At 38.2% G+C, this 18,752-nt stretch overlaps 2 protein-coding genes across 9 annotated transcripts in view; both read right to left on the bottom strand.

Annotated features, from left to right (window-relative positions):
• The window catches only part of fam193a (family with sequence similarity 193 member A), a 40,405-nt gene extending 30,087 nt beyond the window's left edge, over positions 1-10,318 (bottom strand). Inside the window, exons 1-3 of one of the 2 annotated variants that reach the window (XM_056271771.1) lie at positions 10,001-10,318; positions 6,277-6,345; positions 5,748-5,987 (exon numbers count right to left, since the gene is read on the bottom strand). In XM_056271771.1, the coding sequence (XP_056127746.1) occupies positions 5,748-5,987; positions 6,277-6,345; positions 10,001-10,144 (453 nt within the window). In that variant the 5' untranslated portion in view covers positions 10,145-10,318. The remainder of the gene's footprint in view (positions 1-5,747; positions 5,988-6,276; positions 6,346-10,000) is intronic. The other variant, XM_056271772.1, reaches the window with a different exon arrangement.
• A 3,200-nt stretch (positions 10,319-13,518) lies between these two features.
• Positions 13,519-18,752, bottom strand: part of dclk2a (doublecortin-like kinase 2a) — a 64,474-nt gene continuing 59,240 nt past the window's right edge. For 2 of the 7 annotated variants that reach the window (XM_056271773.1, XM_056271774.1), the window contains exon 18: positions 13,519-14,432. In XM_056271773.1, the coding sequence (XP_056127748.1) occupies positions 14,142-14,432 (291 nt within the window). In that variant the 3' untranslated portion in view covers positions 13,519-14,141. Of the gene's footprint in view, positions 14,433-15,738; positions 15,752-17,477; positions 17,561-18,752 lie in introns of those variants that run through there. The other 5 variants (XM_056271775.1, XM_056271777.1, XM_056271778.1 and 2 more) reach the window with 4 other exon arrangements.

The raw sequence follows: 18,752 nt of genomic DNA, 5'->3' as shown, positions 1-18,752 counted from the left end.
TAGATTGCTTAAAATCAAGCAGCTTTACCATATTAAACATGAAAATCACTGTCAGTGTCTCGTTTCATCAGAAGTTTCTTATTTTTCTACTGTAAAGCAGCTCTCCAGTGTGTTCATGTTTTCACTCGCGGACGTCTGACCTTAACGGACTGAACAGGAGAAATTAAAGCAACACCAAGTAACTTTTCCTCTGCGGTCACCCTACAGGTTGGAAGCGGAATTGTCCATTACCGCTGTCGTAAATAATTTAGCCTACCGCAGCCTACTGCCGCACACACGCTCGTTGTTTATCCAGCACCGGATTTGGAATGAACGATGTCCACAGACAAGGTCGAGTATGTCGCATGATTTCATGAAAGTATGATGTATTGCGACATCAGAAACGAAGAAAAAAAAATAATGACTATTGTAACGCTTGATGTAAAGCAAGTCAAATTTGTAGTTTTCTTATGTCTCATTAGAACTACAGAAACGCGACCCGATCTGGCAATCATACATAGCGTGGTTATAGCAGATATACGACCGCAAAGCGAATCCAAAAGTGCCTTTCACCCTTTTACAACTTAATGAACCACTGAAACGATTTTGGAAACATTATTTTAAGGTAAAAAATCGTACTTAGTGTTGCTTTAAGCAGAAAAGATTTCCATGTGACAGAAGGCAGAGCCTCCGCGCACACCGGCCTACGGATGAGACGATCAAAACGAGGTCCTGACTCTCTGTGGTCATTAAAAATCCCATGGCACTTCCCGTAAAGGAGTAGGGGTGTAACCCTGGTGTCCTGGCCACATTCCCTCCATTGGCCCTTATCAATCTTAGGGTGTATTCACACCTGTCTTGTTTGGTTCGATTGAATCAAACTCAAATACGTTTTCCCCCTTGGTGCAGATCTTTTGGGCAGGTGTAAATACAGCAATCGCACTCGGGTGCGGACAAACAACCGTACCAACACACGGTCCGGTTCCAAACGAACTCTGGTACGGTTCGTTTAAGGTGTGAACATGACACGACCCAATTGCAGAAAGCACTGTGGCTTTTTTGACAGTCTGATTTTTTGGGGGATTGTAATTTGGGGTGATGAAACATTATACATCGCAGTTGATCCGTACGGACCAGCTGCCCCACGGTTCGGCACGCATATGATTCGCGGATTAACTGCTAAATTTAACCATCATAGAGTGAAAATTTATCATTTGGACGTGTTTTGTCTTGACAATTTTAAACGCAGAAGAAGAGGCGAAAATATCGATAGTTATCTATACATTTGAAGTGCGCGCTCGCAGAGAGAGAGAGAGAGAGAGAGAGGCGCGTATTCTCTCGGTTATGTCATAAGTGAACAGTTGAAAAGAAACGATAATGTGTGTCAGTTTTTTCGGTCCCTTACATTCAGTCTTAAAGTTACAGCAGACACCTAATATTCCTACTGTTGTCTGTGTCGTTAATGTCAATAAAACAACAATTTAATAATAATTTCTACAGTGAACAAATAGTGTTATTTTAGGCTACATTTAGGCTTAATTATTCATTTCTGTACCTGAATACTACTGTTAGACTTTGTAACTTTGTTATTTAGTATTCATTTCTGCTTGTGTATTTGTTCTTATTTTATTACTGACTGTTCACTTGTTTTTAATAATGTTTGAACTTCATCAGTTAAGAGCATGCTCTCTCCGCAGGGACCGTCTTGCAGCACATCTTCATCTTCGCAAATTCCTAATTACAATATCTAGGGATGCTCATATTGAACGTTTAAACGTTAACCTATTTTTTTACAGTCTATGACGTTAACCGAAAGTAAAATTTTTGACCGATTAATACTATCAATTAAACGGTTTAACAGTTTTTTTTTTTGGTAGTTTTTTTTGTTGTTGTTTGTTTGTTTGCTGCATGGTTAAAAAAAAATACTATATAGCCTATATTTGTTAACTCACGGGGCACGTCGCAACCACACATGCCTACAGACATATTTCGCTGAGCAAGCCAAATGAAGCGAGCGAGCGAAAAGAAGTACTGTGTGGGACCATTTCGACAGAAAGGGCGACGAAGTTACTTGCAAAATATGCTACGTGGTATTAAAATACAGCAGTGGTTACAAGTACAATGCAATATCACTTGCGAAGCAAACATCCACAAGCAAATGAAAGTCGCTTCCCGAAGCTGGCCATTCTAGCGAGACGTTATCTCTGTATTCCCGGGACATCTGTGCCATCTGAGAGGGTGTTTTCTGCCGCGGGTCTAAATCAACAGGCTGCGCTCCAGACTAACCCCACATCATGAAGACATGTTACTTTTTTAAAATAAAAACTACAATGTGTGGATTGAGGTAGGCCTGCTATTTTTATTTGACGAAAAAACTTAGTCTGGAGGGAAAGAAATTGCCGTTTTTTCAAAGCTTCAAAAGGATTCAGTGATTTATTTTTGTCATCTTTATTTGTTAATTATTTAAGTAAAAAAAATTAGTGTAGGCCTATTTTATGTTTTTTATTTATATTATTTTATTCTGTTTTTCTCTGTTGTCACTGTCAAGTGCGTGAAAATTTGATGTGAATCCAGGTTCTGTTGTTGATCTGTTCTGCTGTTTGCACACAATTTTTTTTTGTATTTTTAACAGGTCACAGACACTCGTCAATTTTATTTTTATTTAATTCAATAGGCTATTATAATCTTATCAGTTAACGGTTAATACTCGGATAGCGAGTGGCGGTTGTCGGTCGGGAAAATTAACCGAAATGAGCATCCCTAGTAACAACATCGTATCATATTATGCTCATAAGTTTATTGATATTACCTTAGTAGCTGGTAACACCAAATAAGTAAAAGAATAAAAATTGCACTACGAAAGATCTCCATGATTAGCCTGTTTTTGCACTTCCTGCTTTTCCCTGCTTGAGAATTTCTGTCCAATGAATGAATGACCTTAGCACATGTGTGGTTTTGTTTACAAATTTTGGTTTACTTGCAAAAAAGGCAGTGTGAAAGCGAACCACACAAAAAAAAAAAAAAAAATCAACATTGTATTTTGGTCCGGACCAAAGCAAGTGAACTAGCGGACTTTCCTGGTGTGAATACACCCATAGCCTCCAAATAATCCCCATTCACTCAACTGGCTCCTTCACTCTCTCCCATCACCACCTATAGATGGGGTGTGGTGAGCGCACCGGCGCCGTTGTTCTGTGGCTGTCATCGCATCATCCAAGTGGATGCTGAACTCTGGTGGTGGTTGAGGAGACACTTCCTGATATGATTGTAAACTGCTTTGCGTGTACAATAGTACATAGTAAAGCTAAAGCAGTATATAAATGCCTCATTCATTCAACCATAAGCAGCAACCAGCACATAGCCTACTCTAAAATAGAGCTTCCAAAACTGTGGGGAGTAGTAGAGGTATTGCAGGGGGGCGTGCAGTTCTGGTTGCACCTGTCCTTCAAATACCCTGAGCTCTCTAACAAGGTAATGCTAATCCAATCTCCACCTTAAATTGATGTCTACAGCCGGACATCAAATCTTTAAAGGGTCATTCACACAGAATGCATTTTTGCATTCCACTGCACTGTTTTTTTAATTGTTTTTCTTTGTAGGACAGACACTAGATGGACATCTTTGACCACTGCACAAAACAAACAAACATGTCTTTCACATTACTTTCAAATTAAAATGGAGCTGTAATTAGTGCTGGGCGGTTTGACCAAAAATTTATATGACGGTTTTTTTTTTTTCAAAATTATGCCGGTTTCCGGTTTATGACGTTTTCTTTTTTTTCATGCATAGTCAGGTGTTCAATGCATTTTCTACTGGTTGAGAGAGGAATTACTGCAGTAAATTGACTTAGGATGGTCTATTTTACTGTCATTAGTGAATATTGTAGAATAATTCCACACTAGTAATACAGGTTTGCATGGCCCCAGAAAATTATGCGGTTGTTTACAAAAAAGAGCCATTCATGATTCTAATGAAGTGAGGAATCAGAATGCAAAGACAATTGCAGTCAAAATACAGAACTTTTATTTTAAACAACACAATTAGAACAACTTGGAATACTTTTGCTAGTTCAAGTACTTAACAAATTGCTCGTGTTGCCGCCTTTGGCGAGAATTTTAGCCCGACAGCACTTACATAAAATGGTTGTTTGGTCGACGTCGGATTTTTGGAAACCAAAAAACCTCCAAACAACAGACCCGGCTCCTCTTTTTGGCACAAGTTCTTCTGTGTCATGTTGTACTAATTCTTCAGCATCCATCGTCCATGTAACGTAACAGAGCACTGCTGTTTGTTTACCCTCACTCGTCGCTGCTTGGAAGTGCAACATTGTAAAGGGTCCGTCTGAAACAGTGTCGCGCAGCGTAACGTTCGTTCCGAACGTCGTGTAATTAAATACACCGGTATGGCGGTTTATTCAAAATCAATATCGTGACGAAAATATAAACCGGTTTTCGGTTTGAACCGGTTTACCGCCCAGCACTAGCTGTAATAATGTAATTTAAAATGTTGCTCAAAACAATATCGAAATTTTTGATACCATTGAAATTCCATAATTATTGTCGTCCCCATTCGCATTAACATTAAGAACGACAGCAGGTAAATTTGGATGCTGTCATTTTAAGACCGACTGCATGGATCCAATATACTTGTGTTTACATTCACTTAAGACATAAGGACTGTACTTGCAAAGACATGGTCACTTTCACACATAAGTATGTGTTTTTATCAAGTATTTATCAAGCCCAATTAATCGTCAAAAGCACTCAGTTCAGTTCTCACGCTTTATGAGCAGCGCCTTCAATTGAGCTTGTCTCTCAAACAGTGATGAGAAAGTTATTCATCTCACGCATATATCAAAATGAGTAAAATCACTCGTTTTTTAAACCACAATACTTAAAAACGCATGAAAAAGATAAACTCTCGTGACTGTGCAGCACAGCAACGTCACGTGAGCATAATTGCAATAGAGATGATATTCCAAAATCTCTGTATATCGCCCACCCCTACAGCCAACTGCTAATAAATGAAGTAAGTTCATCATGCAGAGACAACTGGGGGACCATGGAGCCTTTGCTGATTTTGGGGGGTTTATGATTTATGACTCAGAAGTTTGTGAAACTCTGATCTAAAAACATCTTTATCAAAAACATGTCAACAGGAAAACAGTACATCTACCTGCCTGTGAAATCAATGCGGAGTGAAAATGAAACTACTAACTAATGAAACTACTAACGAAACCAATATAACATGAGATGTTAGTGGTAACACACAGCTGTCTTCACTGCAAAGGGTAAAAAGTGTATCTTACATTATTATGAGAAGTACCTGTGTTAAACGTTTTGATATAAATAAATGCTTGAAGATACGATTTTTTTGGTTTGTTTATTCTACCCTAACAGCCATCTTAGACTTATACAGATTCCAAACGGCACAATTCATCAGATGTCAAACAAAATGGGGTTTACTAAGATAAAGCAAGTAGTATTTGGCTGGTCATGTGATCTCAACATGAGGCAGCTCCATCCATGTAAAATGATGCTTATATTTCCTCACTTAAAATATGACTGGAGAGGTACTATTGGTTGCTTTAGGGGTAAACTTTTTTTAATGAAGGAAAAATACTGAGCGAATCAACACTTCCTTCAAATTTCTCTGACTCAGCTGAAAATGAGCAAGTTAATTATAGGAATTCAGACTTATTATTTGCCCAATTATGTTTTTTAAGACTAGAGGCAGAGGAGAAACATGCAAGTATCGAAGGAACATACCAACAGAGAATGGTCGAGGGAGGGCTGACGATCGTCCTTCTCCACTGTACGTTTGCAGTCAGAGCAGACGTACAGAGGCAACTGAAGGGCGTTGGAAGATTTGGGTGACTGGGATGTGCCATTCTGACTGGATCCTCCAATATCCTGGGAGACGGCATCCTTGCGCTCGCTGCGACACAGCAGGCAACGGTCACCAGTGGTGTAGGGTGCCCTCTGGTTCACCCCGAAAGTGAACGGGGTCTGCGTAAGAGACAGCAAAACAGATCAACTGTGAGGAAGCAGCTTTCCCTTCTGCTAGATACGTAAAATGTCCATAAGGATATCTCAAATTGCACTAATGGTCGTCCGCTACAGGAGATCAATGGTTCAACACTCTAGAAGACTAGAATAACGCTTCAAAACAGTAGGCTAACTCAACTTACACCGGATCAGACTTTCAGGAAATCACAGCTCTGCTACCGGCTACCGCACAGAGAAAATGCAAATATGGCAGAGCGCTGTGTTCCAAAGTGAGAGATTTGCCTGTTACCTGAAGGACTCCAGAGAAGTCAGCGTTTACTGGGCCTTCTGAAAACTGTGGAGCGCCATTCAATGGGACCTAAAGAGAAAGCCGGCGATAAATCAACTCATTCCAGGCTCAAGGTTATAAACTTATTACAATAATGTAATTACATACACTATGTTGTTTACGACTTCAGCTCAAAGCTAAAAGAGTGCCATCTAAATGCACTACTCGTAGCTGTCAAAACGCAAAAAAAAAAAAAAAACCTTTCGCAGCACCATGCAGCAGAGTTAAATCTCCACTGGATAGAGCGAGGTTGACCCCGAATGAACCGCTGACAGTAGCCGAACACCTATTTTTATATAATAATTCTGTGAAGATGACATATGATGAAAGTATTACTTCTACATGTACTTCATTTTCCAAAGGTCCTCTCAACTGATGAGTCACAACTCAAAATGGATTGTGGGTTTTATGATAGAGCAGTGGACAGCAATAGAAAGAATAAAATACAATCATGCATGCATTTAGACAGCAAAATAAGAGAAAACACTTTCAATATATTTTGTTGTTGATGTTAAAACTATAATATTTTGGCACAAATTCATCTGTCACTTAGTAGAAGCTAGACAAATTATGCAAGTGCCAACATGGACAGGTGTAATGATATGCCCATGAACTATGCAAAATAAAAGAAAATACAAACCAGACTACAGACTACATTAAAAGAGGATAAACATGATTTGTACAGACCAAAATTTGCTCCACATGGTGAATTACTGGCATGAAACCATCAAAATAAGACATTTACAATTCAATAATAAACTTTCAGTAACAAAAAAAAAATTCCATGTTTTATTTTATTTTTTACTTTTGCACAGAAACAATAAAGAATGTTGTTAAATAGAGTGTGGAGTTGTCACTTGATGTCCATTCTAAAATCTGTGTCCTGAAGCAAAACTAGAGGAGCATTTTCTGTCCAGTGTTCCAGACATATTTATTATATTAAAGGTGCAGTCCGGCGTTTTCCCTCTTTGTCGCCATCTCTGTTTGAAATCTGCAATTGCAGTCATTCGTGGAATTATCAACTTTACGTGAGTTGTAGTTCAACACCCTCGACAAGGCACCGCGCGGATGAACACAATGTTTGAGGAGAGCGTGCCGCTGTCAGTCGCCGCGCCGGTGTCGATACTGTCATTCAGAATCACAGATTATTCTTTTTGGAAGTATGACCAACATAATAATGTTCACCGGAAAATGTCATCTGAACTAGTAAGAAACATCCACTTTTGTTCTGATTAAATCTAACAATCGCTTATAAGTTATCATATCACGCAAAACCGTGCAAATTATACTTTGTTCTCAAATTGTTAATGTTAACAACGTCAGCATTGCGTGACTACATGTAATGTCCTTCCGATATGTATCCTTGTTTTCGCATGGGCCGGTTGCAGTCTCTTTTTTTCTGTAGCCACTCCAAAGTCCGAACGAAGTCTTTTGCATTTTACAGCGCGTGAATCTGTTGTCACTGGTGATTGTCGTTTGAACCTTTCTGGATCCGCCATCAAATTGAGAAGTTTAATTATATCAAGTGCTGTGAGAAAAGGCTAAATCTCCACCTCCAGCATCCTCACACGCAATATAGCTTATACTAGCCGAGACTCCTTCTTTATGTGTACAGATGTGACGTAATGACGCAAAGACATGCTCGAATCTCTCGCGGAAATCTACCAGTACCACTGGAATTAAAAACATTATTACAAGCTTACCGCTTTGAATCGAGCTAAGGCAAGCAGACAGTTTTGAACACTGGCTGGTTATGTATTTTCTCAAATATGTATTTTGGATAATTTTTAACCCCAAAAAAAGCTACGGACTGCAGCTTTAAATATTGTAATTTAAAAATAGCAGTCAAGACAATGCAGCTATCCAGTAATATTAAATGTCATAATAAACCTAAATAAATAAATACAAATTGAATTTGCAGCAGCTCACAAATAATGTAAGAGCTGTTATATGTGGCTGTTAAAAGAATCCTCATTTTTTATTTAGAATAGCCAGCAGGTTATCAGCTATTCAATAAATCAGTGCTTGTGAACATACAGACAGCTATGGCCACAATATTACATTGCAAAAAAAAATGAAACTGCTTTAAAGCTGATGAGTGACATTTTCCATGGTAAAGTGCCTTCCTCATATCTCAGTTTAAAGTGCAGATATATACAACATTTAGCCTAAGCCAATTGTTGACCAACAGACAGATTGGCTTAACCAATAGCTGTCTGTCCGACCAATGGTAGTATTTGGAAAATCTTTTGAGAAAAAAAAATTACACGATTCAATTTTAACCAAAATTGCTATCTGGAATAGGAAAATGTGAGGTCTTGAGCATGTGCTTAGTTAAACACAAAAATGTCACAATAATTCCTGAGACAACAACAACCTGCAAACAAGCTCTGTACAGTAGATTACAAACAGCTTTACTGGAGTTAACCAGAGGTTGTTTGGCTGTGTTATTCCATCAAAAGAAATATTGCAACAAATGATTCACATATGACCTAAACTTCTAAGAGAACATGTCATAGTCAGATTCAGAAATCAAAGACAGTTAGACAGACATCCTCACGTTTTGCCCTCTGGTCACTGAAATATGTGCACTGTATGTAAGCAAAATAGCCATGATTCAGTCCAGAGATGAAATGGTCGCTTTGGCTTGCTTATGTCAATACAGACTGATACTCTTGTTAAGCTACAGATGTGGTTTCCTTGGAAACAGAGGCATACCATCAGAAAGAACAAGTCTCTGGCAAAGCCCTGGACACTGGACCCTGTGCTGTGAGTGACCTGTTCATTCCCTGACACTTCTCAGGCTGGATAAATGCACAACTCAAAAGGAAAGCAGCAGATAAACTGAGGTAAGAGTGTGTATGTCTATAAATATGGTAGGTAAGTATATACTAAGAGTTAACTGTGCTAAGTGACAATACATCACATAACCTTTACGTCCAAATCAGAAACTTTGTACAAGTCTCATTTTAAAACCACTGACAGACATATTACAGGCTTTGTTGACATTTACGGTTGGATATTTTCAAGCACTTCCGGTTTGATCATACCTGACACAACTGCCAGAAAGTTCAGAAAGGCAATTATTACCTCCATTTTATTTAATAACGCAATACATAACGTTTTAAACAGTAAAACCTGTGCTAAAAAGAATAAAGAAAGAAACGAGTAAGAGAATATTTTGAGCGTAAATGTCAAAAAACGGTGGACTTTAGCATTTGATCTGTCTATCGACATGGTTACATTACTGTGACTGCGGTTCATAAACAGTGATATTTTCAGCCTCAAGAATACATTTACTGCTTTTTATTAAGGAAGGTTGATAAAAATCATATGGTTATTGAAGTACACCTTGTAAACACATACCGGTAAGCTAAAACTGGGCAGCGCTTGACAAGTTAGCTTCACATCACTCAGAGCGACAAAAAACACTCACACATCCGTTGAATAAAATCACTCTAAATGTGCTTTCCACACGTCTTCACGGGTTTCTTCCCATGTTTCGATGATCAGACTAGGAAATATGTAAGATTAAAGCTCTAGATCAGTGAAGCTCAGCTCAGGCTCCATGTAAACGTGAGATCAGCTACAGGAGCTTCTCTTAGGCCTCCAATATCATGGAATCTGAAGTAAACTACACCCACATGCACCATCAACCACCCCGCATGCCCCAGCCGCCGCTCACCTCTCCGTTGAGGCTGGGGATGGTACTCGGGTCTCCGTGCGCAGTGCCGCTGGAGGGTGTTGGCGGAGCTCCGGCCTTCCCTGCGCCGCCGCCCCGCTTATTCTTCCTGCGCTTCGCTCCGCGTTTGGCGTCTGTAGGACTCATTTCTACCCACGGAATACACAGACAGCGTTCCGTCCACAAACAGCAGGGTCTCTGGTGCAATGCCAGGCTCTGACGCTGCGGACACGGATAAAATATAGCTGTATTTAAGAGATATAATCTAAGAGCCTGCCAACCTGCTCACAGTATAGCAGACTTCAAATTCCAATATGGCCGACCCAACAGGAATTGGCCAATGGCGTTTACGCCATGACGCCATATCGTATAGTGTGCTTGGGGCTTATGGGAAATTGAGTTTTAGGAGGACGCGACCACGTATTATTATTATTATTACTACTATTATTAGCATTGTTTGATTAGATGTTGTGTCTGTGTTGGTCCTGAAAGATTGTTTAAAAAATCAAAATACGAGCGTAAATGGCGAATAAAGCTCATTGTTATTCAGTCTTGCTCTATTTTAGGTTTTCTCTCATCAAGCTCTTGAGTATTTTACATGTGCGTTGTTTTTCTTATCGATATTTTCGTTTTCTAGATAATACTTTAAAATGAACGCTGTCCGAGAGAGGGCTTTTTTTTTTTTACATAATTACAGAGGGTAATCGTAATAATCATTTGTAGTCATTAGATGGCGGTAATGAGTTATCCAGCTTTTTATTTTTTTATTATGAATGCCACGGTATCAAAAATATAAGTAATGAGTTATCCAACTTGCGTTGCCAATTTATAGATTATGGACAGCTCAATGCCACCGCTCTACTCAGAATCCTGTATTCCACATAGGCCTAAGTTTAATGATTGTGGTGTGTGTGGCGTGCTACAGATTGTTTAAACTGATGCCCTCACCTGTGATCTGTGAGTCAAATTTCACCCATAACCATTAAAATGAATGAATTATTGATTGCAGTGCAGCTTGTCTAAAGACTCCAAATGTTGTGTTTTTATTATTATTATGTTTATGAATGTAATTAGGATAGCCTACAAATTTTAGAAAATATACCGCTTAGAGCTACGATTTTATACTTAGGGCCATCGCTAAAGTTTACAAGCCGGGGGGAAATAGCTGAAAAGTATAGGATGTGACCGGAACTGTCGCCCGGGGTGTTAAAATATATTGTTTTTAAACACAGGGGCACCTCACGGATGCTTTGTCACCTTTGTTGTTTTCTGTCTACAAGAGACGAGAATGCAAAATTATAAATTAGACGATATGGCACTGGTTGAACATTATGGAAAGAATGGATCATTTATTAGGCGGAGAAGCATGTTTTGAAATTAGAAAAATGGTGTAACGCTAGTTATTCTTATTAAGGAAATTAAGAGGATTTTTTTTGTTAGTCAAGGACGGTGTTTTGAAAAAAGTTTATATCATTTGAAAGTGTTACAGCTTTCATATAACATATAAATAGTAATAGGGTAGGCCTATAGGCTATAGCAGGCAACTAATATTCTTCCTGGAACCCAGGAATAGACTTTTGTACACTGTGGGCATTATATTAGTGAATTTCTCTGACAACATACATATCACAGTTTTAAGTCTGGATGTCCTGTTGAGGGCTTTTCTTAGAGATACCAAATGGAGGTATGGAGGTTTCACCGTAACAAGAACTTCTCCTTGGTCTTTAAAAATGACTGATATTAATTTAATGATCAAATTTGGCACTTAGGACACATAGGCATTTTGGTAGACACAACAAGAGAATAGGGAAAGAAATTGTATATATTCCTATGAAATAATAGATATTATTATGAAAATGTTGACAATTTTCACTCCCATTATTACACTTCTTTTTTCATTACATGTTACCCCAAGAACACATTAATGTGCAAATTAGATAGGCTACAGTGGAGATACATTGTATTGAATAGAACTACCCATTTAACCAACATATTGCATAAAGTAAAATGGTATATCAATTCGTTCAATTTTGGAACCTGAAACCTAAAAATGTATTCCTGAATAATAATTAAAAAAATCCCTTTGTTTTTACCTATACTTTTTATTTGATGTCTTTTTACTTTTTAAGCAACTGAGTACCACTAGAGGACATGGCATAACATGAATAAAAATTTTTTTTTTTTTTTTGTTCTCAGGAGGACAAACCTTTGTTGTGCCATATCCAATAGGTCTTCTGAATAAGCGATAGGAAATAGTGATGTAGGAAATGTGAATGTGTTATTCATTTGATTAGAAAAAAAATACAAACAGACACGTTTTACCCCGGGTGTCCTTTGGCCCCATTCTCCACCCACAGATGGCGATGTTGAGTTAGGCTACACCTGTTTTTTATGCTAGAGAAAGTAAAACTGATTTATTTGGCTGGTTTGTAGAGTTTACTGGGATCATTCCGTAATAAGGACAAGACAAGGATAAACAACAGCTAGATAATTTTATTGCATTTCCTTGATTATGAGATGATATGGAACACTAATAGAAAATGACATCTATTAAACATGAAATATAGCCTTCCACAAATGATACCGAATATTGCCATATTTCTTGAAACCTTGAACATGTCAAAAATCAGTTCATTATGTCATATACATTTATTAACAAGCTTCATCCCTCTCTTCGAATCAGGGCATGGTGAGCAAAGAACAAGTACAGACAGTACATGGAGAAATAGGTGACAAAGACAGATTGTAATCTAATACTAAATCAAAATATCGTGCACTTAATGACTCCGGCTTGAAAATATCAAACTATTCTAAAATACAATTTCACATTATGTCTAATCTGTACAAATAAATTAGCAAAAGAACAGAACTATTAACAATCCCTACAGATTTCTTGCTTTGCTGGCTCATATGAAGGCAACTCTAAACTACTGCAGAATGACTCCAGAACACAGTAGTGCAATATATGCACACCCTCTTAAAAACACACCACCACAAATGCAAATCGCTTTCTTGTGTAGTCAAAAGGTCAAGCGGTCTATTTTCAAACATACTTTCAAGTTTCAGCAGGACAAGTTTCTTGCCAGTTTCAAAGTCTTTCTTCCCCGTTGCAATTAGATCCACCCTAAAACGTGCTTGCTATTCACAATCGAGACGTGAGCTGTTCATGTCAGTAAACACAAAAGCAGAGCGGATCTTTGATATCCAAAGCACCTATATACAATCAATCACATAAAAGTTTTCAAACCCACCCCGGGTGCTGGAATCCGAAGCCAAACTGGAAGAAGAAAGCAGGGAGACGAGCAGACGACCACTATACAGACAGTTCTGACTGTACTGTTTGGCTGGAATACAGTACACAAATTGTGCTCAGCTGTTTGCCCCGATTTACAGTCTGGACGAGTCAATGGTATAGTTGCTGAAAGTCAGAGGCTCAGAGCCAGTCTGCAGATTTAAGTTGACAGATTTCACAGAACATCGCATAGTGTATGATGGGCACAGACAGCTTCAGATACATTTGTAATGCGTCTCCTGGCAATGAGGCGAGTGTTTCTGCGTGAGTTTGTTGTGTTAGGAACGACCTGAAAGTGTGTGATCATCAGTTAGTGTTTTAAAATCTGCTCAGATTTTAAAAGTTGTGTTGTATCCCAGCCTTAAAGTCACCATGAAATCCAAATGGACTATTCTTATCGCAGTATTAGCCTATAAATGAGTTGTCCGTGCACATCAAAATATATATATATATTTTTTTTAATTCATGTGCCCTTGTGATGTTCCTGTCCCTCTTGCAGCAACATCTCTTTTCATGATGTGTTTTTCGGCACAAGGACGGGATAACCTGTCACTCACATGAGATCAATAGCAGACAACAATGATCCAATCAATTCCTGATCGACAAAATCAAGTCCTGCCCAATATTTATTCTTGTTCGAGAAGCTGTTTCACTTAGATGTACGTCACAATGGATAAGATAACACTTTTGGCAACTCTTCCAGGCTGTAAATTGGGGCAAAAATCTGAGCAAATCGTGTGTAGTGTATTCCAGTCTTCTGCTAGAATGAAGCGTTAAAGATTTGCAGAGTAACTATTTAATTATTTATTTGTATATTTGGAATTGTCTCCATATTGTTTCCCCTAAGTAGAGTTATTCTTCCTTCGGCAAGCCCTTGTTGGCCTCAGCATTGCATTCTGGGAAGTAGTGAAGTGGGGCAGAGCAAGGGGAGGGCAGAGGTGCTGATGGTGTATTGGGGGTTGTTGAGTCTAAAGGCTCAACCAGAGCAGCAGCACTCCTAGAATCCACCGATTGGGCAGATGACCGTCTCCTATTGGAGCGTCGTCTCTCTGGATGGGTGGAGGAGGGGCTTTTTCCTGGAGGGGGGCTGGTGTCCTTACGCCGGCGAGAGAGCTGGATGGTTTCCTTATCTAGAGCTGTGTTCTACAAGAGAGAGACAATACTGCATGTTAATGTTCACATGAGGTGCACCCACCCAAAAATGGAAAGGAAATTGAAAACAATTCAGTAGGGAAAGAGTAAGTGAGATGAAGTTACAATCAGGGAGGTCAAGAAAGCGATAAATTCAATCTTAAAGGAACAGTGCACCCAAAAATGAGAATTCTCTCATCATTTTCTCAGCCTCATGTTGTTCCAAAATTATGGCTCTCACTTAAAACACACACGCCCACACGTTGGGTTTTCATGTTTTATGGTGATATTCAATAGACATTATGATTTTATAATATACAAACTGTATATTCTAATCCTACCCATAAACAGGAAACCTTCAGCATGTTTTACTTTTTTTAAAAGCATATTCTAATATGATTTATAAGCTGTTATGGAGACCAAAATCAAATAAAAAATGTCCCCACAAGGTCAAACAATTCTGGTACTAATATCTTTGTGGGGACAAAAGTATTATGTAGGGTGTAAACAATGTGTGCACTGGTAAAAGGTACATTTTTTACCTAAAATACACATTCAATAAGGTTTGAGAGATTTTATGTGAGACAACATCTGCATGTTCCCACCATGCATACAATATAGTTTACTTTAGTTAATGTATAAATTAGCACAAACTAACAATGAGCTCAAGTCCATTAAATATTAACAAAGACATTTTCTGACTCTCATTTTGCTGAAAAAATAACACTGAAACATTCTTCAAAATATCATCTTTTTAGTTCTGCTGAAGAAAGAAAGCCATCGGAATGATAAATGTGAGTGAGAAAATGATGGCAGAATTCTAATTTTGCATGACCCTTTAAGGTTTCAATAAAGCAGCTGTTCTGTGTTTTTTCTTGTTGCTGTAACAGGAAACTGGTCCATACTAAGATATAAAAGACATTATGCATAACCCGGTTTCATTGAAAAGTCAATACTATTGATCACGTCGCAGTTGGAAAAAGACCACAGCAGAGAAAGAGACAGAAAATGGAAAAAAACACCACTGAAGTTCATGGCAGGATTAAAGTTAAAGTGAGTGTGGGGGGGCCCAAGAAAGTGCTAGGGAGTCCGAGGAAATGTTTAGAGAAAATCAGTGGGGTAAAAAAGATTAAATAAATAAAAAGATTAAAATATATAAATAATAAATATAGATTCAAATTAGTTAAAAAGTTAAATTAAATACAAATTAAATAAATAAAATGAAGATGTTACTGTCACTTTCTCCCAGTATAAGAGTGTATGTGCGAGGAGACGGCGGCGGGGAGGGAGGAGCATAGCAGTTAGTGTTAGTACATACCATTGCCTTGGAGCTAGTCAGAGGATAGCAATGCCATGGGGAGAGCAGAAGCAGAGGACAAAGACTAGTCTTACTCACAGAGCACATACAGCACAAATTCTTATACACAACACTAACAACCTCTAACAGTTCAGCTAAGGGACATTTCACAAGGACTACTTTAGAAACACCAGCTTGCTTAAATAAAGCTAAATATAGCCACTTAAAGGGATAGATCACGCAGAAATTAACATTCTGGACATTGTTTGTTCACCCAAATATTGTTCCAAACCTGCATGCTGATGTTTTTAATATCCAAACAAGCTGTCAAATTCCAAAAAGTGTGCAAAAAAGCACCATCAATTTAGTCCATATGACCATCTAAAGCCATAGCTTTTGGTGCCTATGGTGCATGTCTGATGTAATGACGTGTGGTTACAAGACGAGAACCAATGTCAATGGCACCATATTTAATTTGACAGCTGATTATCAGTGAATAATATAGCAGATGAGTCATATAGTACTTCTTTAGTGTTTAAAAAAAAAAAAAAAAAAAAAACATTTTATATTGCTTTTTTTTTTTTGTAGAGCCTGACAAACCACCACCAGTATGAACTGTTGCTGTTTTGTTTAATGGAAAATATCCTTGTGATGATTAATTAAAACCTATTTTTATTTCAGTACATGTCATTTAGAATGACATGAGAGTGAGTAATTAATAAAAGTTTCATTTATGGGTGAGCTATTCTTTTAAACTGTGATACGATTTGATACGTGATATGATACGTTTCTTTGGTAAGTTCTCAGCTGATGTGGACAAAACCGAAAAATGTAAAAGAAAGCTGATAAAATGAATAGCACCTGTCCGGATCCTATTAGATAAATATACTGGCGGCAAAATGAAACAAATCAATTAAATGTAATAAAAAAGTAAAATAATCAACAAGTAAACCCCATTTCATCTAAAAATGTCTAAACAAGTCTTTCAAACTTTAAATAAAATATTTCATCCAAGGCAATTTTTGTGCATAATTATGTCTCTCTCTCTCTCTCTCTCTCTCTCTCTCTCTCTCTCTCTCTCTCTCTCTCTCTCTCTCTCTCTCTCTCTCTCTCTCTCTCTCTCTCTCTCTCTCTCTCTCTCTCTCTCTCTCTCTCTCTCTCTCTCTCTCTCTCTCTCTCTGTCATTAGATTTATTAATTTAAATTACAATACTGCGATGGTGGCAGAGTTTCATATTCGTAAACCACTTTCTTTGATAGTTTGATGGCAATGGTCAAGATCCTAAGAATGAGGTTCATTTTGAGGACATTGGCAACTGCCATGAAATACTGTCTCTGGATTAGGTAACAGAGAGAGATATAAAGAGAGGAAGAGAGAGAGAGGCCATCAGATTGCAGTGTTAATATTCAAGCAGTCAGTAATGCATGCATGCCAATACAAACCTTCCAACTAAAGCCCAGAAAGAAACAATATAGAGCACAAATGTGCAACACAAGCCATATGGCTCAGAATATTACAGCAATAAAGTATTCACCATGAAAGAGCCACCATGAACATGGAGTGGAGTGAGGAGATGGGAACACAGAAAGTGGACCAGATTATGGTTGGGACATGAGGTAAAATATGGTATGATTATTGTGAGGCAAGACCAGAAATGCTGAAAAAACCCAGTGAGGGTTAATAGGAGGCAGTCAGAGTGCTAGATTTTAGTATAGAGTCATAAGCTCATTAAAAATAGGTTTAGGTTTGGATTCAAATACCCAATATCCAGTGGCAGACATCACTTCGGGTCTTGGGAGAGCAGGGAAGGGGTGTAGGTACAGCCCTGCCATTATAGTTCAAACTGTCAAATGAGATTCACATCAATACACATTCAGCCAGAGATTCACCCTTGCTGCTTTTTCAAGCAGTGTAGTGAACAAAAAAAGGCTCTAGCAAAATCCTTGCATATCATGAATATTCAATATACTGCTCTGTCCATGTGCTGAGTATTTTAAATGTACACTGAGGTCTTATCAAAACTGCACGATGAGGTCAAGTTCTGCATGATGGGGTCAAGTTCAAAGAATGAGTACCGGTAATAGACAATATTCTTGATCATGACAATATAGACGAGGTTAAGACCGATGACAACACTGAAAACACATTTACATAAACTAACACCTTGATGACAGTGATAAGAACTAAGACAACTGCAGTGAGGGGTTTATGGTGCAGTGAACTGGGATGGGAATTTAATAAGACATGAGGGTGGAAATGGCTGAAAATGCTTCTCCCATGTCTCTCTCTGAGCTCATAAAGTACTGCTTATGCCAAACAATAAAAGGATTATGATTCCTTTGAGTCCTTCAGCCATTTTGAGGCACTATAGAGAGCAGCACTGACTGCACATTTTGCTGTATTTAACACTGTATTGTAAATACATCACCGTTCAAAAGTATGGTATCAGTAAAAAAAATGTTTGTTCTTTTTGAAGGATTTCTGGAAAATATTTATCACAGTTTCCTCAAAAATATTAATCAGCACAACTGTTTTCAACATTGATAATACTAAGAAATGTTTCTTGAGCACCAAATCAGCATATTAGAATGACTTCTTAAGGATCATGTGACATTGAAGACTGGAGTAATGATGCAGACAATTCAGCTTTGCATCACATGAATAAACTAATGACTTGTAGTCATTGAATATAAGAATAGCAATAGTTACAGTCGTTAAGTGTGTCCCCGGCTTTAAAGGGAATCACTGCTGAGTGATTTAGTTTTGACAAGTGTCTGATTGGTTGTAGTTTTTAACCATCAATTTGGCTATTAAATACGGTGACCGGGAGGGGACACCTTCGGTTCACTTAGTTTTGGGAACGTGATAATATGTCATGGCAATGAGATATTAATTCGTGGGAACGTCATATTGACTTGTGGGAACGTGATAAGAAGTCGAGGCCACGAGATAATTTTTTCGAGGTAACGACATCCTTATGTCGTGGTCACGCGATGTAAAGGCATGGCCTTGAGATCCTATGTCGAGAGAACGAA

The sequence above is a fragment of the Rhinichthys klamathensis genome, unplaced genomic scaffold (genome assembly GCF_029890125.1).
Source record: "Rhinichthys klamathensis goyatoka isolate OS25496 unplaced genomic scaffold, OSU_Roscu_1.1 h1tg000325l_1, whole genome shotgun sequence".
Taxonomy (NCBI): Eukaryota; Metazoa; Chordata; class Actinopteri; order Cypriniformes; family Leuciscidae; genus Rhinichthys; species Rhinichthys klamathensis.
This window is presented reverse-complemented; position numbering and strand designations above follow the sequence as displayed.